This window comes from Mus pahari, chromosome 5 (assembly GCF_900095145.1).
Source record: "Mus pahari chromosome 5, PAHARI_EIJ_v1.1, whole genome shotgun sequence".
NCBI classification, from domain to species: domain Eukaryota; kingdom Metazoa; phylum Chordata; class Mammalia; order Rodentia; family Muridae; genus Mus; species Mus pahari.
In genome coordinates this window covers 107658582-107684041 of record NC_034594.1, presented here as the reverse complement: position 1 = coordinate 107684041, position 25460 = coordinate 107658582, and the positions used below count along the sequence as shown (strand labels likewise).

General features: G+C 50.6%; 1 protein-coding gene across 2 annotated transcripts in view; it reads left to right on the top strand.

Moving 5' to 3' along the window:
- The window catches only part of Sox13 (SRY-box transcription factor 13), a 42711-nt gene that overhangs the window by 6916 nt on the left and 10335 nt on the right, over positions 1-25460 (top strand). For both annotated transcript variants that reach the window (XM_021197897.2, XM_021197898.2), the window contains exon 2: positions 24590-24788. In XM_021197897.2, coding sequence (XP_021053556.1) covers positions 24591-24788 — 198 coding nt within the window. In that variant the 5' untranslated portion in view covers position 24590. The remainder of the gene's footprint in view (positions 1-24589; positions 24789-25460) is intronic.

The window sequence follows — 25460 nt, the reverse complement described above, 5'->3', positions numbered from 1 at the left end:
AGCTCCAGGGAGACCCTGAGGACATCAGAGCAATATCCCCAAGGGAAAGGAAGAGTGACTGGAAGGGAAGAACAGACCGGAACAGAGCCCTTGTGGAAGCAAGGTGGAGGACAATCCAGTCAGGGGTTTCACCTGTCTACTGGGGAGGGCAGGCAGCAGGCACCCTCTTGCTCTGCTCCTGTCTTCTGCAGATTCAGTAAGATAGCTTTGTGGAGCCCAGCAGGCCTCCAGTAGGGGTAACAGGAGAGAGTCTTTTCTGTAGGTTCAATATGTTCCCTAGCCAATAGTACTCTCCCCTACTGCTCATCCCCATGGGGTGCAGGAGACAGGGAAGAGAGGGAAGGGCTCTGTGTCATATTTTAGTGTGCAGTGGGAGACAGAAGTGCCTTCTCTTTGGTGTGTGAGAAACAAGGCATGGATTGACTGCTGTCTGCCGGAGGACTGTTGAAATGAGTGTCCAACTCAAGGTGAGCCACGCTTGGTGCTTGGGAGTTTTGCAGTGTGTGGTCTGCACCACTGTACACTTGACCCTGTTGCAATCGGCTGCTTCCGGGCCCTCTCTAGACTAGGCGTTAGACTCTCTGGTAGGCAGACAAGAAGAGGGGCCGTGGCTAGATAGTCAAGATTAGTGAACTTCCAGTGTGGCCAGCTTCTTCACCCAAAGCCTGACAGCTTGAAACAAAGGCCTTGTATGTAGGCTTTTGTCTCCCACCAGCAGGTCCCCTGCTGATGGACTGGCTCAGCTAGTTGAGGCTGGATCAGTACGTGTCACCCAACAGTTTTCAAACTGGCTGCACTTTGACTTTCATATCGCACCTTACCTTTTCTTGTACGCACACGTCCACATGTGAGGACAACTTTCAAGAGTCAGTTCTTTCTGCCATGATCCTCTTTGGTGGCTCCAGGGACTGGACTCAGGTTCTCAGGCTTGGCAGGAAGCCATCCTTTCCTCCCGAGTCACAGCCTTTACCTAGTTTTAGGTCGGTGTCCTTCAGTGTAACACCTCAAATTGTGAGAGTGATTTTGGCTGTTTGGCTTTTTGTTTCTTTCTGTTTTGTTTTGTTTGAGACAGGGTTTTTCTGAGTCGTCCTAGAACTCACCCTGTAGACCAGGCTGGCCCCGAACTCACAGAGATCTGCCTGCCTCTGCCTCCTGAGGGCTGGGATTAAAGGCTGCACCACCATGCCCGGCCTGACTGTAGCTGTGTGTATTCTCCGCACTGATGTGAAATTGTGGGAGAGCAGAGCTGAGGGGAGGGCTTGTGTTCAAGGGCTTGTGTTTGGCAGTTTAGAGAGGGGCTGTGGACTTCTGGCCCTCCTGGAGTGGTTGCAGGAGTAGACTCCTGGTGTCCAAGTCAAGGCTGATTGTCTAGGAGTGCTTCAGTGGGGCCCCAGCCGGACTACGGAAGGAGAAAGGGAGCTGAGGGGTTTTGCTTGCCCACGTGGTCTCAGCACACAGATCTTGGCACCAGAGCCTTCCTATCTTCACCCATCATCAAAAGTCACCCATCCATGTCCTTCATGGGGAGCGAGCCACTGTGCCATGGTGTCTAAGGAGGTGACTGTCTGGTTAGATAAAACCAGTCTAGGCACATGGGGTGGTGGTAGCTTTAAAGGTTACACCCTAAGGTCTTAACCTGGAAGTCAGATGGAGGCTCATTAATGCAAAGAATGGTGTTAAAGGGAACTTATGGCCAGGGTGGGGCTGCCTTTTACTGTGTGTGATATGCTTAGGGGCTGGAGGGAGCTGCCTTCCTTTCTAGCAGAGCTTGGGCACCAGGTGACTGGATGCCTGGTTCACTCTCTCCCAGGCAGCCCAGGGACAGCATTGCTAGCCAAGCTGGCATGAAATGCTTGCGTTGCTTGCCCACCCTATGCTGCCCTCCCCAAACCCAGCAACAGTGTCAGTGCGGGTGATCCGTGTTTGACTGGAGCCTCTGGACTGCCAGTGCCAGCACTGCAGGATAAACAAGGCTGCTCAGAGATTGGGGGAGGGAGGCCACCAAAAGCAGGAGGGAACAGGTGTCTCAGGAGCTGCTGACACAAAGGGCCTCTTGTTCCATCTTCCCATCTCAGGGGGCACTCTGCTCCCTCCCTCCTCCCTGCCCAGAGTTCAGTGACCAGGTCCAACTGAGGTGTTGTCTTTCGGCCTGTGTTTATGCTTGCTTAGAACAGATCATGCAGGTACACCCCAGGAGGAAGGGGACCTGCCTCTCATAATCCCATAGCCCAGCGGTTTCTATGGGTCTGAGGTTTGCCTTGTTGGGGCAGCGAGCCCAAGAGGCATAGGAGAGGAGAGAGCCTGGAGCTTGGCAGAGGACGGGGTATAGTGAGTTCAGGAGTGGGGGATCCCAAGGAATCTGGGGGGCTGGGGGCTGGATGTGGGGCTGGAGTAGCTAAGTGTGACAACACCCTCTCCTTCATAATCATTCATGAGAGACTTGTGGTAACCTTTACTGCTGGCTTTGTTGTAGGGACCGGGGACAGTGCCAGCAGTCAGGAAGCCTCTGTAGCCTCTAAGTCTTATGTCCTCATCTGTAAAATGGGGTGATAACAGTACTGTCTGCCTCACGCTCTGACGGCTCACCTGTGGAGAGGTTCGAAACCCACACAGGGTTTGTGTGAGGGCAGGGAGGAAGCATGGGCAGGTATATAGTGCCCGACGGGTGACGGTGCTACCTAAGATATGCTTGTAGCACAGACCTGTCATGTCCGTCAAAGGACACGGTGGTCCGTCTTTTCTTTGGCTTTCTAGAGTTGATGGCTAGGATGTCCGTGGCCTGCGTGTGTGGGTGAGGCTGGGAGATCCAGGACCTCTGGCTTTGTTGAGGACTCTGCCACTGTGCATGACTGAACGGGGGAAGCCTGCACTCATGAGTGGGCAGCGGGCATCACCAGGCGTGTGCAGCTCTGCTTGGGCTGACTAGAGTGGCTCCTGTGCCTTTCTTACTAGGGAGGAGCCCCCTCCCCAGACCCCTCCCCAGCATCTCTGATAGCTCTATGTGTTGGGGGTGGGGTATGGAACTGTGGACATTCTGGGGTTTGTGGGCATGTGTGTCTTAGACCTGTTGCCTGGTCTCTTGGGGTTTACTTTGGAAGGCCTAGGAGTATATAGAACCTTCTGGGCTCCAGGGGCTCCACCCCAATGGGAAAGACCCAGACCCGCCCCCAGCAGACCCAGGTAGGGCCTAAGACCTAAAAGTGCCCACCCATGGGGGCGGGCCATTCATCATCCATTCTGTCTGGGTGACAGGGCCCTTTGGGTCATGGCTGTGTCCTAACAGCCACAGACAGCTCTTTCCAGACATCTGGAAGGATGTGCTTGGCACGGGCCGTTGTTCGCTCCTGGCCTATGTCACTTGCCACCATGGCCGTGTCCAGTGTGAATATATGGCCCTTTCTCTTCCTCCCCTGAGTCATGTTTCCTAGGTGTCCCCAAGGTGGACAGAGACCAAACGAGATGAGTTGCTTTGAGGATGAACCCTGGGACATAGGGCGGGGACACCACTCTGGGTTCACACAGCCAGGTGGTGAAGATAGATAGCTTTGTAGGAAGTCTGACTGCACAGACAAGCAAGAGAGAGGAAGGAGCAGCAGGCCCCTGGTCTTTCCACAGGCCTTTGTCCATAGTTAATGTAGTTCGAGTGCAGACAGTATATAGAACTCGAATTCACAGCCTTCCTCCAGTCGCTTGGGTGTGGTTCTCGCTGTTTATCTCGGAGGTAGGAATTTCTGGTCCTGCCTGTGACTGTCACCCTTGCTCTCCACCCCGTTCCCCATTACAGAGCGTAGGTGCCCAGCCTCTCCCCCTGCTAATGGCCACCTCTGTGCTGGGGTCAGGGCACCTTCAGACTGTACTCCGCAGGCACTCAAGACATGTGGCATAAAGTAGGGTGACAAGGACCAAACTTACAGGGTTCCTCGGCCTGGCTTGCACCTATGAAGGAAGGCTTCGTGGTGAGGGGTAGCCGCTAGAGCCAGAGGCAGAGGTGAGCCAGCAGGAACCGGTTTCTCTGGAAGTGACTGGCCTAAGGGAGCCTTTCTCTCCCTGGCCTCACAGGGACTAGTGTTGAGGAGCAGAAAGGAAGAGGCCCGAGGTTTTGTTTTTCAGACTGAGTCTGTTAATAGCAGTTTATTGCATCCGGGTCTCCAGCCAAGCACATTCTGTTCCCCACTTGGACATGGCCGGGCTAGACAGGAAGAAGGAAGGGATCAACAGTTGTGATTGACGACAGTGTCTTGGGCTATGAAGGAGGCGCCGGTTTCACCACAGGCTAGCTTGGCCTTGTCTGGAGATAGATGCACGGCGAGGCTGGGAAGCGGTATGGGCAACTCCTGCCATGCACCATGCCGGAGGGGCCTTGCATGTTCAGCTTTCGGTTTGTCAAATGGAGTTTGGGCTGTGTGATGTTGACCAGACCTGAAGTGTTGTCTTGAGCATTCTGGAAAGACCCCTATAAGGAAAAGGAGGGCAATCATGCAAGAGAACTCCAGAAGAGGGGGAGTGGGCAAGATGGCCGCCCCTGTGGAAAGAATGGTGCACGAGCAAAACACCCCCTTTTTGCAATGTGCTGAGCTGGTGGAATTTCACTCAGTGGGTGCAAGATCGGGCAGCAGATAGAGATCTGCGGGCTCCTGGGCTGTGTGTGTTCAGACTCATGTGGGGGTCCAGGATGGAGAAAGCAGGGCTGGCACCCAGGGTACCCTTTCTTCCCAGCTGCTCTCCATGGTTCCTGGGATGCATAACTGATCCCCACTCCTGGAGGCAAGCCCCCCACCTCTCTCTCAGGTAAGCGAACGTCCCCCCTCCTTTCCCCATCGTTCTCCCAGATGTTCAGCACTGACAACAGACAGTCTCCTCACTTATTCACTCCTAGAAACCGTACTCACGGTGAGGAACCTCAGCTCAGGAAAGAAAGGTGGAGCCTGACCCCAAGGGATGCGCGCCAGCTGCATCCCAAGCATGGTACCACTTGGTGGTTGTTTGGTGAACACAGTGTGTGTTAGGCAGCAGGCGCCTGGACATGCTTTCTTTCTACCTGTGAGGTTTGGCCCATTGTTGTTCCTGGGGACAGCTGGTGGCCTTTTAGGCCTGTTGTTTGTCCTCTCTTCTCTGGACTGAGAATCATATTTCTCAGAGCTCAAGGCTCCTGCCTGAGGCTCACCACAAGGCAGACTCAGCTCACCACACCCAGGCTCCATAGCTTCCCTGGTGCCCTCTTCACATCAGCCTATGTGGGACACTGTTGGGCCAGGGACTGTGAGGGCCAGTCCAGAGACTCAGGAGGGAGCCCTGCGGGGGCCAAGGAGCGGCGGGCAGAAACTAGGCACTTAGACATAGCCCACCTGGTTCAGCCAAACGTCGGAACCAGGCCACCATGCCTGGACTTTGTTAACAATGGGGAAACAGAGGTTGTTTCAGAGAACTTTGAGAATGGGTGGCTGGTTCATTCAGGCTGAAGTGTCTTTCATTGTCCTAGGAAAATTCCCAGCAGTCTCTGTTCTTTTCCTTTCCATTTGAAGCCATTGTTGCTGCCTTCCCATTGTGCTGAATGGCTGGTGACTGAAGGCCTTGCCTTTACTCGCCAAGACTCAAGGGTGTGGGCTCAGGCTAGCAGCTTCGGAGCCATGTTGCGTTCCCATCCGCCCAACCCATGGTGCCCAAGGGTTTTAGGGTGTCACCACCTGGACTAAGATCCCTGCATGTGTAGGCTCTCAGACGCCGGCCTTTTTAGAAGGCAATGATTTGGCGGCCAGCATTTTTTGAGACAGGGTCTCGGGTCTCCCAGACTGCTTTTGAGCTGTGGTTGAGGATGGCCGCAAACTCCTGACCCTTCTGCCTCCACCTCTTGAGTGCTTTCAGAACAGGAGTGTGCTACCCTACCTGCCTGGTTTGATGTATATTTTTGAAATGAATGACATTCCTAGAAACTTTCATCATTTAAATTTAACATAATCAAAACCTCATTGTGTAGGAGTGATTGAGTGTGGTGGGAGATGAGGCAGCCGTGCTCAGCTCTCTGGAGACTGCTCTGTGGGACCTGACAGAAGCGGGGCTACAGCTACAGCCAGGTCCATTTCTCATGCCAGTGTTCCTGGACAGTGAAATGTAGCGAGATGCCTGAACTATGATTTCTGGCCAGTATTGAAATGGATCTCTCTCTGTCTCTCTCTCTGTCTCTGCCTCTCTCTTCCTCTCTTGGATAGATTTATTAGAGTTTAAAAGGGAAAGCTCTGGACAGGTAAGCTGTGACTCTCAGCAGCTGCTCATGGGAGGAGAATGGAGGAGTGAAGGGAAATGCCGTGCGGCGTGAGTTAAGCCATCATGGATGTCAGCTAGGCCCATGGCGGATAAGCAAACACGCGGCAGGGAGGGTGGCTTTAGAGGAAAAAAAAAATGAAGGACCCCAAAGAACTGTCTTACAACACAGACAGAAGAAAAGGAAATTGTTAGCACTTTTTTGAGTGATTCAAGCAGGCAGACTTGGGAAGCTGAACCGGTGTGGCTGCCAGCCTGGAAACTGTTCCCTTAGAGCAGAGTTTTCTCACAGTAGAAAAGGGAATCACAAAAGATAAAAGGATTTTCGGAGAAGGGATGCCTGTGTTCTCACTCTTCATCTGTGGCCAATGTGGAGCTGGCTGACCACTGAGCCTTGTCCTGAGCAGGGATAGAACCATCCGGGGCCCTGACAGGATGCCGCGCGGTACCCTGATCATGCTCTCTGCAAGATCTAGTGAGAGAGGAGTACCCTTGCAGGGATGCTGGGCACAGCCATTGCATCTCCAGTGTCGTCTTCCGCTTCCCACAGCCTTCTTCCTTTGGATGTAGTGCTGGCCACCAGGGCAGGTATGGGGAGGGCTCATCAACAGGCGAAGGTGAAAAGGTGAAAAGTACCCACGGGAGCCTGGTCTGCTGCTGTCCCTGCTGCTGTGCTTGCTCACTCACTGTGTTATTGATAACCATTTCACCCAAAGCCACGCAGGTGAGGGGGGCCTGCGATCCTGGGCATCTCCATCTGGGCTGGGGTGCGGACCCTGAAAAACTTGCAGGGTAGGCGTGACAAAAATGACAGCTTGACTCAGAGGACATGGCCTTGTCCGTCTCCTTTAGTTCTCTCCAGGTAGGAACCAGTGGAGGCTCAAATGCATGCTGGAATCTGGGCCGTGCATTTTAAGAAGTTTAATGGTCAACGGCCTGTAGCTAGCCTTTGGACCCTGATGCTGGATGCCGCAAGAGACCGCTTCCTCCTCACACCGTGGCTGCAGGGAGAAGTCTTGCTGGGTCACTGTCCCTGCTACATGCAGGTTCCACAGATGGCAACTGGGACCTGGAGAGTCATTAAGAAGTGGCCTCTTCTAAGAGGTCCTGGTCTGTGGTTTGGGATTTGGAGTCAGGCCTCCTGCTCCCTTTAGTCTCGATTTCCTTGTCTGTGAAATGGGTCTGGCTCGCAAACCAGCCCTGTTAAAGATTCCAGGGATGTCCAAGGGCCGCATGCCACTGACGGCGGCTGTGATGGGAGCAGACACGAAGTCATAAGCTTACTGAAAACGACGTGGATGTCGTTGCTGTGTTTTGTTTGTTTTTGTAAGTTGGTTGTGTGGTTCCGTAGATGACAAGACAGTGTTAAAATGGTGTGCAGGAGCCCTTTGCGATCACCTAGTAGGTGGCCGTGCCTGTTATGCCTGCTGAGTCCTTTCCCCATGTGGCCTGCTTCTGGTGGAAGTTAGGGCCTTAGCCCACTATCTTCACCCACCCCTTCCCTGCCTTTGCATCAAAGGCTGGAGCCCCCTCACCTATAATCTAATCATTGGGAGAAGTAATAACTGACTCTTTGTGCAAATGTCCGCGCCATGCCTCTGAGCTGAAGGTGTCCAGATGACTTGGGGTGCATAGGGCTGTGTAAATCATTTGATGTATCAAGTACTTGGACAGAAAATAAGTGGGCTGAGCCCCTCCCCCACCCCCGCCTCAGGCAGGGAAGGGTCTCTTGACTCCTTTTGTGTGGAAGGGGGAAGCCGGGGCTTGAAGACCTTAAGAGGTACGGCCAGCATTGCATCCATCCCGAGGGGGCTCACATCTGCGCAGGCTCTCTCAGAATGCTCACCAGTCTGGGCTGTTTGGGTGGATAGTCCTGAGCCAGGAGGAAGAGGGTTAAATTCTTCCTAAGTGCAGAGCCTGGCTTTTCCAGTGACCCCACCAGTGACCCCCTGCCCTCCCCTGGGTCAGGTCTGCAGACTGTTGGGGGAGGGAAGCCACAGGAGGAGCTGCAGCTCTGTGATGGATAAGAAATGCCCCAGGGTTGCCGACTCTCTCTTTCATCAAACAGGGATGAATGAAGGTGCTGGTGGCTTTCCAGTCAGCCTAGGGAGTCCCTAGGGTCGTTGGGGTGGGCTGCCATCGGAAGGGCCTGCACTTTAATCATGCTACAGAATACAGGCTGTGGACACGGGAAACTCTTAGATGTGTTCTTAGCCAGGAAGGAATGAACATTGGTTTTTGTCAGTAAAAATACTAGATTAAAAAAAAAAAATTAGAAAATGAAACTTCAGATGGCCCTCAGGGCTAGTGGGACTTCGGGGCCCGCTTGTGATTTGTTGAGGAGGAAAAGGATGCTGGGGTGGCCAACGGAAGCTAGTGTCCATGACCTCAAGTGGATTAATCCCTGAAAATTGGGACAGGAGCAGTCTGTCCGCCCCGGTGGCTCTTCCACTCAGGACAGCTGCGGTGTCACTTCATCGTCCCATGTCCTCTGTAGACAGTGGGGCACCCAGAGGTCATGTTATTTCACAGCCCAGTGTGTGTAGTCCACAACGGAGCTGTCTGGAAATCAGGGGTCCAGCTTCCAAAAGGCTGCCCCGTTTCAGAAGGGATTTCCAGGAAAGGCAGCTTCCTGCCCCTCAGCTGGAGAACCTAAGTCCACCTGTGTCTGTGTGGCAGGTAGAAGCCTTTAATCTTTCTTAGAGCCAGCAGGGAGAGACCTGGATGGCAGAGCTGGGCGCACACTGTCTGGCTCTGGCCATTTCTAGACTCTTCAATTAGTGGCTTTAATTATGGCCTTCTGAGCAGCCTGCTGCCCTTCTGAGGCTGTGTCAGAGGCTAGTCACCAGTCTGTGGAGCTCTTGTCTCGGCCTATATGTGGATTAAAGGTGTGTGAAACACAGTTTATTAAGAGTTTCTTAACAAATTGTGAGCACACGTGTGCGTAAGGAGAGGGGTACTAAGTGTGGAACTCCGGCCTCAACACATGCTGTAAGGGGGGAGGGGGATATAATCCCAGCGCTTGAGAAACTGAGGCAGGAGGATTAATATGACTTTAACGCCAGTCTGGACTACAGGTTAAAGCCTTGTCTCTACAAAGCATAAAATGTTAAAATATACATAGCATCAACGTTACCGATACACCATTATAAAATTGTAGTTCTCTGCCTTCACGTTGTTATACAACAGCCAAACTCCACCATCCCTCCCCTGAACAGGTACCCAGTACCCAGAAACAACGGCTGTTAATGGAATTCTCTGTTATGCGCCTCCCTGTCTCTTTGACCCCTGCATTCTGTGTTCCTCACAAGTGACAGCACACAGTGATTTGTCCTTTATACGTGTGACTTTTTTCACTTAGCGTGTCCCATGGTTCATTCAAGCTGCGGTGTGTCATTTCCTTCCTCCCTAAGGCCGAGAATCCGCTGTGCCTATAAACTGTGTATTGTTGGTTTGCTTCCGCCTTTTGGTTGTCACAGTGTTGCTCTAGAGGGAGAGCTTGCTCTCGGTTCTTGGGGCTGTGTATAACTGGAAGGGATTGCTGGATCGAATGGGAATTCTATGTCCAGTCTTTCTGAGGAGCCACCATGCTGTTTTCCAAAACCACCTCACTTTATATCCCCCATCCTAGGAGATACTTAGTTCCAGCTTAAAAAACAAACAAACAAAAAAACAACAAAAAAAGCGTCCTTTGAGGGCTGAGGAGGTGCTTCCGTGGGTTAAGGGTGCTTGCTGCACTAGTGAGGACTTGATTTCAGATTCCCAGTGTCCTTTAAAATATGCCGTGTATTTGTTGTGTAAGCGCAGCTCTGGGTGGTCTACCCACTGTCTACCAGTGTGAAAACAGCCTTCCCAGTGCTTGCTGGCTGTCAGTCTATCTCAAGATGGGTGTCAGAGCAGCCCCATGCCCCTCATTGGCCAGGAAGGTAGTATGGATACAATTGGGGCTTGTTCCTTGATCCTGCAAGAGCTGTGGACAGGTCACAGAACTCCTCACGTGTACTGACCTGGGCTCCATGGGCTGGGAACCTTTTCTGCCAGGCTTGCTGTGAGCGTCCCTAACCTGGGGAGCAGTGCTGGTCACACAGGAGTGGGGCTGGTTCGGGCTCTCTAAAGCAGCTCTCCTCAGCCCCCTTAAAGAGGGGCTCCATCAGCCAGTGTCTGGGCTCAGCCTCCGAGTTGCCATTGGCTGTAACTTTTGCCTCCTGTCTTGTGCCTCATCAGTAGGAGAGATGATTGATAGGACCTGTTTCACAGGGCTGATGAATGACATGACAGAGCTGAAGCTGACACTCCACATTGTTAGTCAGTTCCTGTTTCCTGGTTAAGAGGCTGTCTGGGCTCAAAGCTCCTGAGTGTCCGCTTCTCCTTAACAACGGTGCCCACCTCAAACAATTCCTCTGAAGCATAAGGAAGTTAATAGGAGTAAAAACAATTCAAGTAATGCTGGGCATGAAGTAAACACTCAAGGAAAGTTAGCTATGGTTGGAGGACCTCAGCCGCACATGCCAGGGTGACTCAACCTCTCACTGAAGCTGCAAACTTGCCTGATTGCCCAATACTCACGGTTTTATAAAACGTTTTGGATGTCAGCACAAGTGTCTTTCTTCTTGGTGCTGCCTCAGGGTCCCTGGTCATCCCACCCCTTGCCTCGGTTTCCTAAGAGAGTCGGTGGTTGAAGCAGAGCCTGGGCCAGGGCAGACTGCAGGGGACGCCGGCCACTCGGGGGCTGCTTGTTGAGTGCTTTTAGATGGAACCTGGGTGATTAGAGACTGTGGTTGTCTCCTCCTTGCTTTCCCGAGCTTTTGAAAACGGGCCAGAGCCAAAAGTAAACAACACCTATAAAATTAACACTAAGGACATCTGAGGAACGACACCCAAGCTTGAACTCCACACACACACACACACACACACACACACGCACACAGGAACATTCATTCACATGTACACATGTCTACACACATGTCTACACACATATACACACACATTTATCCACATGAACATTTAGTCACATGTATACATGTCTACACACATGTACACACACACACATGCACACACACACACATGCATGTACGCACGCACGGCAGGGTAGAGGGCAGAGACCATGAAATGAGAAATGTCAATCTTGTGGCTGGCCCTCGGGTAGATAATGGGAGAGGAAGTGCGGCCTCCGAAGAGAAGATGGATGGAACACTGTTCATCGTTGAATGAGTGTTATGTGAACGAAAGCTGCTGACCTAGGTTTCTGAGGAGTGTGGTTTGGGGGAGATGGTGACAGGCATGGGTAGTAGTATCCCATACGCTCCTGGGATGGGGAAGAGGCAGTGGGGGGACAGACTGGAGTGGGTTAGTGGTGCCAGGATTGGTGGCTGAGTGCTGCTGGCCACCTGCTTTGTGCTTAGGCTTGGGGGGTGGGGATGCTTGTGTCCCTCACACCGATAGGTGGTCCTCTCTGACGGCTGGCATGACAACCTTCCTCCTGTTCGCCGTGCCTCGGCTTTCTTGGTGGCCAGGCTTACTTGGTGACTAGTGTCAGTTGACTTCTTGCTTCTTTGGGGGCTTACTTACCATCTTGATTGCTGACTCCTTTCTTTGTCATGCAGTGGGACAGGAGAGTGAAGGGAACTAGGAAAAGGACCAGACCCCCCACTCCCCAGCCTGCAGGAACCCCAGGATACTGTGGACAGATCCCAACCATGGACCAGGCAGGGAGGCTGGTGTTGAAATGCCTTTAAGGAGTGCCTTCAGAATAGGCCCTGTTTGGAGCTAAAGCTCTGGGCTAGCAGAGATGCACACTTCATCCCGTTCATTCAGTCACTCACTCATTCATTCATTCAACCAACAACACTCAAGTACTAAGTTTCACTCTGCCTTCTGCAGACTTGCGCTGAGCGCTTTATATACAGTAACTCGAAAGCTCTCCAGCCTGCCTTCCAGAAGGTGGTGCGAGCTCCACCACAGGTGGAGACTCGGACTGGAAAGAGAGGCAGTCTCAGTGTTCAGCAAGCATCGTGGACAGTTCCCCACTCCTGCCCTCAAGCCTCCTAATGTATCCGATTGTTGTGGTAACAGTCATGACAGTCAACTGGTTAGAAACTTTGTCTATATTATCTCATTTTACACACACCCACTGTGTGTGTGTGTGTGTACACGTGTACGTGTACATATTGTTACATTTACAGACAAAGGAAATGGCAGGATTAAAGGGTTAATAAATTGGCCATTAAGAAGAAGGTTTGGCTTTGGATACAGGACCCAGAGCATAGGCGCTAGATTTAACAGGAAGGCTTCCTCCCTGGGGACTCGCTTTCATGGGAGCAGGAAGGCACCATGCTTCGAAACAGGCCTATCCAGCTATGACGCCCGTGCACCATGGCAACCACCAGCACAGCCCGAGAACCCTGGTGCAGTAGTGGCACACGTACCCTGGTGGTTACCAACAGCTCTTTACTGAGATTTAAGAAGGCTTAAAAAGAGAGAAACCATGCCTGGTACTAGGAATCTAGATGACTACTCAGCTAGTAAAGTCATGGATTTGGAATATACCTTTTTATTGATTTATTTTATGTATGCTAGTACACTGTAGCCATTGCTACCTTCAGACACACCAGAAGAGGGCATCAGACCCCATCACAGATGGTTGTGAGCCGCCGTGTAGTTGCTGGGAATTGAACTGAGGTCCTCTGGAAGAGCAGTCAGTGCTCTAACCACGGAGCCATCTCTGCAGCTTTTTTTTTTTTTTTTTTTCTTTTTTTGGTCATGGACTTTGAAAGGAGACCCTCCAACCACCAGTCTACTAATCCAGTCTAATCCCTGACTACATTCTAAATACCTATCCTCACACTCACAGGCAGGTGTTCCTTTATCAAGAAAACTTCTCTTTGCAACAGATGGGAACCGGTAAAGAAAACTACAACTGAACAAAATGCGGAGTTGTGGAGCCCAGCCCCAGTGGATAGATACATTTACAACTTCTGCACCTAAGGTTCGGGAATCATTGCCAGAGGGGGGGGGGGGCTGGAAAGATTGTAAAAGCCAGAAGAATAGGAAATGTACTGTAAGATTGTGTCTCCTGGAAATGTTAGAAACCACAGCCATGAAGTCTCAGCAGCATGGCTGCCTAATGTGAACTGAATAGAGATGACACCGATAGACATGCTAGTGTGGAAGGGGGAAAGTTCGCAAGGCCTCAGCCAGCCCACACATGGTAGAAGGTCTGTGTAGCAAAGATGAAATTCCTCTTGCATGATGGGTAGACACAGCTTATTGCAGATTGTCTCCATCATTCCTCTCTGTGGCCATCCTTTTGTCTCCGTGTTTCCCTTGTTCTTGGGCTTGGCATGCGCTGCCTGGGTTAATAGAATGGCGGTTCACGCTGATGAGAGGCCAATGAGGCTCTTCTGATGAGCTGGTGAGTTCTGACACAATGTCTCACCCCAGGAAGGGAAGATGTGGTAGTTCACGCTCTGTGTGGTGATTGGTCTGGGTAAGCGGGGCCTTTGCTTACTTGGGCTTCCTTCACAAACCTGTACCCTACCTGTCCCCATTGTGGGTATCTGAGGGCTCAGAGTACTTGTCAGAGAGATACTATGTTTTGGGGATACCAAAAGGACATTTAGGGCACCAGTTCTGGGGGGCACCCCTGTTAACATCAGTCACTAAAGAGGCAGGAGGATCAAGGCCAGCCTGAGGTCCTATCTCAAAACTATCAAGGGCTGGGGGGTGCTTTGACCAGAACAGGATTAAACAGAGAGAGGAAGTATAGGAAGGAATAGCAAAAATTAAGGTCCCTTTGAGGGATACTATGGAAGCCTACTATAGTAGAAGTGTCTGTCTGTCTGTCTGTTTGTTTCTTTTTCGAGACAGGGTGTTTCTCTGTGTAGCCCTGGCTGTCCTGGACCTCACTCTGTAGACCAGGCTGACCTCAAACTCAGAAATCTGCCTGCCTCTGCCTCCCAAGTGCTGGGATTAAAGGCGTGCGCCACCACTGCCTGGCTAGAAGTGTCTTAAAAAGGCACACACACACACACACACACACACACACACACTCACTCACTCATTAGTTGCTCTTCCAGAGGTCCTGAGTTTAATTCCCGCAACCACATGGTGACTCAGAACCATCTGTAATGGGATCTGACACTCTCTTCTGGTGTGTCTGAAGACAGCTATGGTGTACATATATACATAAAATGAACATGGATATATGTATGTGTGTGTATGTGTGTATATATGTGTGTGTGTATGTGTGTATATATGTGTATATATATATGTGTGTGTGTGTGTGTATGTATGCGTGTGTGTATGTATATACACACACACATATGGAATCACCAAATAATAGAGAGACAGAGCCCCAATTAGACATGTCCTTGCCACCAAATGAAACCTCCAGAGTCAGGAATGTGTTACATCTAAGCTGCACTGTTGGCCAAAGAGGCACCGTGGAAACCCCAGACAACCAAGGCCTTTGACTGCTGTCCACAGGTAAAGCACTGTTGTAGAGGACAGCACCTACAGAACTCACTGACCACAGGGGAGTAGGGCTGGTGCCTCCTTAGAGCCCCCCCCCCCCCGACTCACGCTCACAGTACTGCACGCTACTCTGCACTCTATGGGGAGAAAGGTAAACACCAACGTAGGTACAAACCCTTCATCTAAAATGGTGACCTGCCCATAAGATACACTGTGCAGTCATGACACAAAGGTTGTGTGACTAGCCAGCTATCTCATGAGAATCCATGCTCCACACTGCTTGGGTGGCAGAGAACCTGAGGCTTGTAGGAGGCCAGGGGCCTGAGGGAAGCCAAACACCACGTTCTGCTTAAGCAATAAAAAGACTCCTAAGGACATGGTTTTCTTGGCCATCATTGGAGAAGCTTCCTCCTGCAGTAGATACAAAATACAGAGACCCAGAACTGGGCAAAGTGCAGAGAGTGAGAGACCTTGAAACCCTCAGTTCTCCGTGGGATGTCTCCATCAGATCGCTCCCCTCAGGGTTCAGGGAACTCTGTAGAAGAGGAGGCAGACGTTAGAGCCAGTGGGGATGGCAGACACCAAGGGAACAAGGCCTTCTAGACACAGCAGGACTGATGCACATATGAACTCAGAGACTGTGACACAGTGCACAGGTCTGTGCCAGCTGGGATCCCAGCACTGAGAGGGAAGTAGGCGCAAGATCCCACCCCTAATCCAGAAGCTATCTGTAGTTGATAAACTGCTTACAAGGGAAACACTAGTTCTCTTCAGCTGCGTCCCACTGGGTGTGCAAACTGGCCTTAAGGGTAGGTAGGCCCTGTGTCCAGTAGTAGATGGCCCACACAAAGTGAACTAACTGGTGTTTTTTGGAGTGGTTTTTGGTTTTCTTTTGTTTTTCCTTACTGGTTCTTTACTTACATATACTTTTCAATTTTGTGTTTTCACGAGATTTCTGTATCTGCAGAGGGGTTTTTCTCTGTGTATATGTTTCTTGTGGCTTTTTTGGCTCTTTGTTTTCTGCTAAACAGGTTTTGTCCTATTATAGTTTGTTTTTATTTTACTATTTATTTTAGATGCCTGTTTTGTAATGAGAATGAGAGAGAGGATGTGGGTTTGGGTGGGTGGGAAGATGGGGGAGGATCTAAGAGGAAGAGGACAAATTGATTAGAATATATGCTATAAAAAAGTCTCTTCAGCCGGGCGTGGTGGCGCACGCCTTTAATCCCGGCGCTTGGGAGGCAGAGGCAGGTAGATTTCTGAGTTCGAGGCCAGCCTGATCTACACAGAGAAACCCTGTCTTAGAAAAACAAAAAACAAAAACAAAACAAAACCAATAAGTCTCTTCAGTTTAAAAAAAGAAAAAAATTACAAAAATAATACAAACTTAAACCAAAACAACAACAACAAAAAAACAAAATAAACAAGGGTTGGGAAGCTATAGCTTACTAACGGAGCTCTTGCAAGCATGTATTAAACCCTGGGTTCCATCTTTGGCATTGTGTGTGTGTATGTGTGTGTGTGTGTGTGTGTGTGTGTGTTTGTGTTTGTGAGTGTGCCTGCGCATGTGTGAACCTTGAACATAGTAGTCATTTTGTCTTTATAGGTTAAAACATAGGGGCAATGGGAGGATGACTGGGTACCACCAAGAGAATGTAAGATGTAGGCTTGGTGTTGATGAGTGACTTCAGCCATCCCTCCTTTGCCAGATAGGATGTCCCAGACTCTGGCTTCTACAGTGTTCTTTTGAGAAAGAGATTGCAGCATACTGTAGTGCTCGTGGCCAAGTAAGGGTATACTGTGACCACTCACAGTTTGTTTTTTTTTTTTTTTTAAAGATTTACTTATTTTATTTATATATTGTTGCTATCTTCAGACACACCAGAGAGGACATCAGGACCCATTACAGATGGTTTTGAGTGACCATGTGGTTGCTTGGAATTGAACTCAGGACGTTTGGAAGAACAGTCAGTGCTCTTAACCTCTTAGCCATCTCTCCACTCTGACCGCTCACATTTTGTTTCTCCTTCCTTTGGCTAATACCCAGGCCTGTTCCTAGGGAACTTTTAATAAGGTTGACCAGTCCCTCCTGCAACAGCCTAGAATTCTTCCCTTCCTGGGAGACAAGAATGGCCCAGTCAAATTCTTGGTTCTGTTGGAATGACACCCACCTGAAGATACATCTCCAGAGATCTCTTGGGGACACATCACAGTATCAACCCCAGCAGCACCTCTCTCTTGAGTCTAACTTTGTACTGATTGACAATGCTTTGGTGCCCCTGTTGCTGGAAGACCATGTGGCGGTTGGGGAACCACCTCAGGTACTGACATTTCCAGGCTACTGCTCTCCACTGTATGGGACTTGTGTCCCTGCGTATCAGGGAGGAAAGCCCAGTGCTGAGTTGGGTACTGGGCTAGAGGCACTCGCTGGGTGGCCACCACCTTTCTCAGGCTCAGGGCAAGAGCTAGAGTTTTACTGAGCCTCCATCTGCCGATGCGGATAGATACCACTTGGCCAGCCAGTGGGATCCGCCAGTCCTGGGACTGGAGCACTGTCTGTTCTTAGCCAGCTGAAAGACTTAAAACAGCCACAGTTGGATCTCATCCACCATAGGTCTGCTGCAAGGGGCAATGGGACCGTCAGGAAAGGGTTGCCCTCAGCCTGCAGCCTGCCCAGCTCCCAGCCCTGAGTAAACACAGAGATAGGATCGGGTGGAGCCAGGAAGGGTGGCAGGGTGCGGCCTGTGGGAAGAATGGCAGGATGTGGCACAGGGCACCATTCTGGGCACCCACGCCTTGGGACTATTGTTCAAGGCAGCCCGAGGCTCTCAACTCTCTGGGGTTTCAGAGGAAGTGACATTCCCTTTGGGACCAGGGCCTGCCCCACCCGTGTTACATGGATCTCTTTCCCTGGCGATGCCCTTGGCACCAGCCGCTCTTGACAAGCGGGGGGAAGGGCAGCCATGGAGGTTTGCTGTGCCCAGTGGCCCTCCTTCTGAGGGTCTGCCTGGCTGTTGCATCTGTCTTTCCTGTGCCCCTGGTCTGAGTCACAGTCAGTCGACGATAACTTGAATCTCTCTCTGCATCTTGTGCGGAGGGAACGGGAACTGTGCATCTAGGGGAGGGAGGGCTGAGAGTGAAGACTTTTCTTTGATTCCCATTCTGCTGGGTCTGTGGCTGAGTGATTAGAAAAGGAAGTGGCTGGTGGCTTGTTTGGGGCAGAAGGGGGTTGGCAGAGGGTGGGAGTCGGGGTGGGGAAACCTGCTTGTGGGGAGGATTGGGGGGGCATACAGGTGGCACTCTGCCCCTCGTCGTCCTTGGAGGGGCTTCTCCACCCCTTTTATCCAGACACTGGATTCAAAGTCCCAGACACCAGTTGAGAAACTCGAGGGAGAAGATGGCTCCTGTGATGCTCAGTGAGATAAGGTTAAAGAAGAAGGAGTGTGGGAGACCTGTGAGGTGGGCTTCCTAGGAGAGAAGGGAGGAACAGGGTAGAGGAGGCATGTACCGTTCAACCTCCTCGTTTGTTGGTGGAAGTTCCCTGACTGTAGTTCTGAAGTAGGGCTATCCCTGGGAGCACACGCACTTGACTTCTCTAGGCCTCGCTATCACCATTTATTTAAAAAGTGGGGTGCTGGACAAGAGGGAGGGCCACAGATAACACAGGAGAACTTCCACTGAGCTGGGTGCTGATGAGCGTTACCTGATTGATGGCGTCTGACCCAGGACTTGAGGTTACAGAATAGGGTAGAAGAACTCAGGGAGCCCATAGTTGTCTCCTGTGCACTGAGGGCTTTGGGTTTGGGGCGTCTGGAAAGAGGGAAATCCCCTGAGAAGGCATGGCAGCACATGGCATGCACTTTGCAAGGAAGGAGTTAAGGCGATTGATAGGGTCTTTAGCTCTTGGAGAGGAAGGGGTTTCAGGGAGGCTCCTACCAGGTCTATAAGAAAGCGTTTATCCTGGCAGGGGAGAAAGAAGAAGGAATGAACTTGCTCTGTTACTCCAGGCACTGGGCTAGGACCTGGGCTACAGTGATAAGTGTAAGGTGCATTGGTCAGGTTCCCAGGCTGGGCGGGGGTGGGGGTGGGTCAGAAACATCATCAGGCATTCTGAGGCATCACTGGCTGTGACTGGTCCTTTGAAGACCAAGGTCAAGGTGCCCTGAGAATGTAAAACAGCAGGCATATTTGATAGGTTACCTTTTCATCTTGGGTTCTCTAATTCCCCTTGTGCTGTCCTGGGAGTCCCAAGATGCCACTTCCTGATATCAGATAACGCTGCGTATGGCCTGAAGGTACTGGGTGGGTATGGGAGAACTGGAAAAGGGTATCCGAGGTAGGAGATGGCCTGAGGGACACGCTGGAACTCAAGCACGTGGTGCTGTGTCGATGGATGGATGAATGGATGGATGGATAGATAGACAGATAGATAGATGAGATTGGCTGTGCTGCTCAGTGGTAGGGTACACACTAGTCTGGTGAGGTCCTGGGCACAATCCCCATCAAAACCCCAAACAAACAAAATGATAAAACGAGTTAGGTGACTCTTGGGTACTGAGGAGGGTGGATCTGGAGGTCAGTTTGGTCTACACCATTAGGCCCTGTCTCAGGGAACGATAAAAAAAAAAAAAAAAAAAAAAGGTGAAATGAGTGTTTTTGTCTAGTGCTAGGAAAATGGCTCAGAGACTGAGAGTGGTTACCGCTCTTGCAAAGGACAAGTGACCAGGTGGCTCACAACCACTCACAGTTCCAGCTGTAGCTCCAGGGGGCTCTGATGCCTCTGCCTTCAGCATGCAGTTATGAGTGCACACACACACACACACACACACACACACACACACACACACACACACGAGGCACGAGACACACGTAATTAAAAAGAAAGCAGATCTTTAAAAGATGTAAAAGAGGAACAAAAAGAGAGGGTATCTGATTTAACCTAGCCCGTCAGTTTGTACCCACAACCCGTTATGAACAGGCTGATGCATCTGTGCGCCAAGCTTTGGGACCCTTGGTGTGTTTGATATGGCACATTCCTACCTGCACTGGCTGCATTACAGGGGCTCAGTACCTAAATGTAGCCAGTGGGGGTTGGTTCTGGGCAGTCAGGACAGGCAGTGGACTCTTCTGCCTCCCCCTCAGTGGGGCGAATGGATGATCACCACGTCCAGTACTTGGCCTCGGACGTTCCTCTGACCGCGCTCTCTGGCTGCGGTGGCCGTGACTGCTTGCACTGAGGTAGGAGTTGGAAGCCCAGAGGCTGGGCCTAATGAAGAAGAAAAGCCCTTGGGATCCAAGTGTGGCCAGAGGAGGCGACCTGGTGGCAGCCAGTGGGTGTGGGACCGAAGTGGCTGAGAGCCGAGGGATCAGAAGCCCACAGGCCTTCATTGTGCGCCTGTCACACTTCCTCTGGCTTTATTGCTTTTGTCCAACACCCTATTGTCTGGTTTCCTTTGTCCCGGCTTTCAGCACCACTGCCTTTTATTTTCCAGCCAGCCTGGTTGTTTTCATTTCTTTTGTCTGAAGTTCCTGAGAGGAAGGTTTTATTTTCAGCGGTTTGATTAATTCACAGCTTGAGCCCGGGTTTGTTTGTTATGTAATTGCTGCCCTCAGCTCCAGGATAATACCCCGCCCCCACTCCTGCCCCCTGTGGGGCTTGGCTTTCAGCCCCTCCCCAGCCGGATGGGCTGAGCGTCCTGCTTTCTGCAGGTTCTCCAGGCACCCCCCAGAACCTGCTGGGTCTAACTGGCCTGGGGTCTCTTTTCTCTTCCTCCAGGTGAGATGGGGACCTCTGAGGGTCCAGTAGCCGGCTCTTGCCCTGCTCTCTCCCGGGTTGCTGAGGCACGTGGTGCTCAGAAAGTGGGTGGGGGAGTCTGCTGTGGTCTGATCTGTAGGGTGCAATCAAATACATACGTGTCAATTATAATATTCCTGTAACTAATGTTAAAACACCTTATGTATGTGTTCTGTTGTATACAGAGCTGTAACACTGTATGATTCAGTGCACAGTGCCAGAGCGGTTAGTGTAATCTTTAGACTACAGTACACCCTGTACTGCGATGTGATGTAGGAATGCACTTGTCCCTTTATTTTCAATCCACAGTGATCTGAAAGTATAAGATGGAAAATTCTAGACATAAATAATTCATAACGGGTTTTTCATTTGTCTTGCTTTAAATGTGTTTGTTGTGTGTGTGACAGGGAGGAGGTATTGGCATGTATGGCAGTCAGGTGACAATTCTGGAGTGGTTCTTACCTTCAACATTTAGATATTTTTGTCGGTTCCAGGGATCGAACTCAGTCAGCCAGGCTTGCACTGTTGGTCAGCAAGCGCCTCTACCCAGGGGGCTTCTTGCTGACCTTGTTTTGGAGTTTTTAAGAGTCTCATTAGCCCAGGCTGCCCTTTAACTGTTACGTAGCCAAGGATGACCTCAAACTTGTCTCTACCTCCTGAGGATCACAGGTGTGTACCGCCACATCCAGTTTTTGTGGTTGTTTCTTGAGATACCGTGTCTCCGTGTGTAACCCTGGCTGTTCTGGAACTCACTCTGTAGACCAGGCTGGCCTTGAACTCAGAGATTGTCTGCCTTTGACTTGAAAGTGCTGGGATTAAAGGCATGCACCACCACCTGGCTCTTAGGTTTGACACACCCAGTTAGGTATGGTGCTGAGGATGGAGTCTAAAACTTCATACATGCTAGGCAAACACTCTACCCCTGAATTACGTACACTCCATTGCCATACTCAACAGCCGCCCCAACCTGAAGTCGCAGGAATGCTAGAATCCCAGTGCTTGATTGGACAGGCTCATCAATTTAAGAACACTTAATTTGCCATGCAGAAGATTTGGGTTTGGTTCCCAGCACCCACGCGGTGGCTCATACTCCACTTCAGGGGATCTGATGCCTTCTCTGGCTTCTGTGGGCACATGCATGTGCACAAAATTTCACTCAGGCTTACATACATACATACATATAAGAGGTGAAAGTTCTCCATAGAGGGAAAATTGTTTGCCAAAGTTGATAAAACCTAGTGAGAAGACACTGTCTGTGGGATCATGAAGAAAGGAAAAGGATTTGTCATTTTAAAAAAAGATTTATTTATTTTATGTATGTGAGTACACTGACTGTCTCTCTCTTCAGACTCACCAGAAGAGGGCATCAGATCCCACTACAGATGGTTGTGAGCCACCATGTGGTTGCTGGGATTTGAACTCAGAACCTCTGGAAGAGCAGTCAGTGCTCTTAACCGCTGAGCCATCTCTTCAGCCCATGGTTTTGTCATTTTTGCTGCCATTCAAACGGCAAGTGAACAGCTTTGGTGTGGGACCATGGCTGGGTAATCTGGGGAGTAGTGCAGCTACAGGAATCTGCTGAGGGCATGTCCCATACGTGACGCTGGCGTGTCACACAGCCTCTTCTGTTTAAGGGTCTGCTACTTCATCTGATGGTTGCCCCAAGTCTGCCCTGAAAACTGAATCCCTGTGCATCTAAGTCCATTTATTTTCTACCGCTGTAGAGTCTGGGAAAGTCACCCCATGGCAGGGGGGCCACAGGAATTCCAGTCAGCTAATAAACTAATCAGTTCAGTTTTCCAATAACACCACATGCACGCACGTCCACCTCCCGGTGATGACATCAATCCATTTGTGAAGGCAGAGGGCTCCTGACCAGATCACTTCCATTGAGACCCCACCTCCCAATGTTTTTCCAAGAGGCCAGGCCCTTGTGTGCTACTGGAGCACAGAGCACACCTCTGAGTGCTTGCCCTGGGGAACTGGGGAGGGTGGGCAACCGCTCCTCTGGCCTTTCACCTGACAGTGATCTTGGAAACTACTTTGCAAAGTTCAGCTGATGCTCATCCTCTGGTGATGTTGAGCGGTCATGTGGTAGGAGAGGAGGCAGCTTTGCATGAGTCTGCCAAGCATATTGCAGGTTGGGCATGATGGCATAGGCCTGTGATCCAGGCACTTGAGTTCAAGGCCATCTTCAGCTACATAATTCATACTATGTACTACTATGTAATTCTAACCTGGCTGTCTGAGACTCTGTCTTAGAATACAAACAAATTTAAAAACCCAAGGAATAGGCATGGTAAGATGGCTCAGTGGTTAGGAGCACTTGCTGCTCTTCCAGAGGACTCGGATTCCGTTTCCAGCACCCATTGGTGGCTCACAACCATCTGTCTGTAACTCAAGTTCTAGGGGATCCAATTCCCTGCTCTGGGCTCTGAGGTTACCATGTATGAATGTGGTATATAGTTACATATAGGCAAAATGCTTATACAGATAAAATAAATATTAAAAAAACTATTTTTAGAGGAAAAATATAGCCATGGAGCTGCAGAGACGGCTTAGCAGTCGGAGTGCTTGCTGCACTGTGGGGGACCAGAGGTCGGTTTCCAGCACCCACATCTGCTTGTGCCTGTGTAGCAGTTCCCAGTTAACTCTACTCAGATCGTCCAGGAATGTTGTAGGTTCTGAAATGAAACACATACACATACACACAAACACACACACACACACACACACACACACACACACACACACACACACACAGCCTTATATTTTAGTATGCCTTAAACAGCTCAGTAGCTGGGCTACTTCTAAACCTCTATGTGGCTATTCCTTGTCCGGGAATCCTAAAGTCTCACCTCTACCTCCCTGCCCAGCCATTGACAACTTTATTTACCAATCAAAACCAACTGGGGGCAGGGTCTTCGGTGCTGATTGGTGGCTCACTGCCACCTTAACTCCTCCATCTTTAGGAGAGCTGATGCCCTCCTGGAGCCCCTCGGCATCCCCCTGCACGTATCCACGCACATAACACGTAATTAAACATTAAGAATAAATCTTAAAAACAAACAAAAAAAAAAACAAAAAACCCAACTCCTCAGCAACCCCCCCAAGCTTGGCATTACAAGTACCAGTGGCAGCAGGGGCAGACTCCACTAGAGATGCTGAGCTAGAGAGCAGAACAGAGTGTCATTCATCTGTATTTTACAACGAGGTATGTGATATGCAGGATATACAGACATGTGTAAATATAAGAAATATTTCACTTCAATTTGTCCCTGCAGTGAGAAGAACAGCTGGCTGTAGGTTTGTCATAGAGCAGATGCTTAGCTTGTGTGGGGTCCTAGGTTTGATCCTCAGGTCCATTAAAAAATAAATAATAATAATAATAATAATAATAATAATAAATGATATGGTTCTTGGCTTTCTTTTGGTCAAATTGGAAACTAAGGCATCTGTATGCTGTGTGCGCAGGCTCCTGCCAATTCTAGCCACGTTAGTCATTGGACTTGAAGTTCAAATCCAAACATTTTGGGGGACAGAATCTCACTGGATCTCTCTGGCTATTCTGGAACTGACTTTGTAGACGAGGCTGGCCTCCTACTCACAGACATCTGCCTGCTTCTGCATCTCAATTGCTGGGATTAACGGTGTGCGCCACGCCCAGCCTTCAAATTCCGGCTCTTATAATGCTGACTCTTGGTCTTAACCTGTAGTGGCTAGATTCAGGACACACATACAGTGTTCAGTTCTCTTGGGTTCAGAAGGAGCCAGTTAGCCACGCTGATGAGCCCCTCAGGTCACTAGACACAACAGTGCAAGAACCGGTAGTCTGAGGGTGCAGCTTGGCTGGGTTCACTTTGCCATGTGCGAGGTCCTGGCACTGGAAAGAAAAAGGAGAAAGCCAGTCCTAAAGCAGGCTTGTGTAGGCATACGGATCCTTAAGTGGGGCTGGGAGGTGCTTTGTTGGGGAAACAAAGGGCGGAGGTACTTCGTTGTGGGCAGGGTGGGTTTATAACTGGGCCATGGGCCTCATTCACTCAGTGTCCTCTGTCCCTCCTGCAGGATGTCCATGCGGAGCCCTGTCTCTGTGCAGCTGGCCCCAGACAGCGCTAGCACCATGGTGAACTGCACCATCAAGTCTGAGGAGAAGAAGGATCCTTGTCACGAGGTTCCCCAAGGCGCAGCCACTGCAGTGGAGACCCAGCCTGGAGACCCGGCCCTGGCCTCTCAGGATGCTGCCAACGCTAAAGCTCCACCTCAGGTGCCCACCACTCTCTAGGGACCCCCGGGGTCGGCGTGCCCACTCTGCCTTTGTGGCTTCACAACTGAGACCAAGCCACCCACAGCTGCTCGTTCTTGCCTAGCTTGTGTGCAGAAATGTTCTTTGCAAGGGCAAGATGGGGCCTAGGTGCGCAGAGGGGAAGAACCACTGTGGTCAGGGCTACAAACTGCGTCACCTGTCAGAGTAGGACTGGGGCTGGCTGTGCCCATCCCTCCCTGTGTGACATTCTCAGAGGCCAGAGTCCTTGTACCTGATGACTAGTTGGGGATGAGATACAACGTGACCTGGGAAGGATAGTCTCATTACGTTGGAGTAAAACTGCTGCTCACAGACTGACTTCCTTCAGATGAGGGGACTCGGGTTGGAGGGATAATGCAGTGGGTAAAGTGCTTGCTGTACAGCGTGAGCCTGCAAGTTTGGATTCCTAGAACCCTTGTGAAAAAGCCAGGAAAGTGTGGCCACTGCCTGGAGCCAGAGATTGCGAGTCCCTGGAACAAGAGACCAGGAGACCTGCCCCAGTAGATTGCGAGTCCCTGGAACAAGAGACCAGGAGACCTGCCCCAGTAAATAAATGAATGAATGAATGAATGAATGAATGACCAGGAGACCTGCCCCAGTAAATAAATGAATGAATGAATGAATGAATGAATG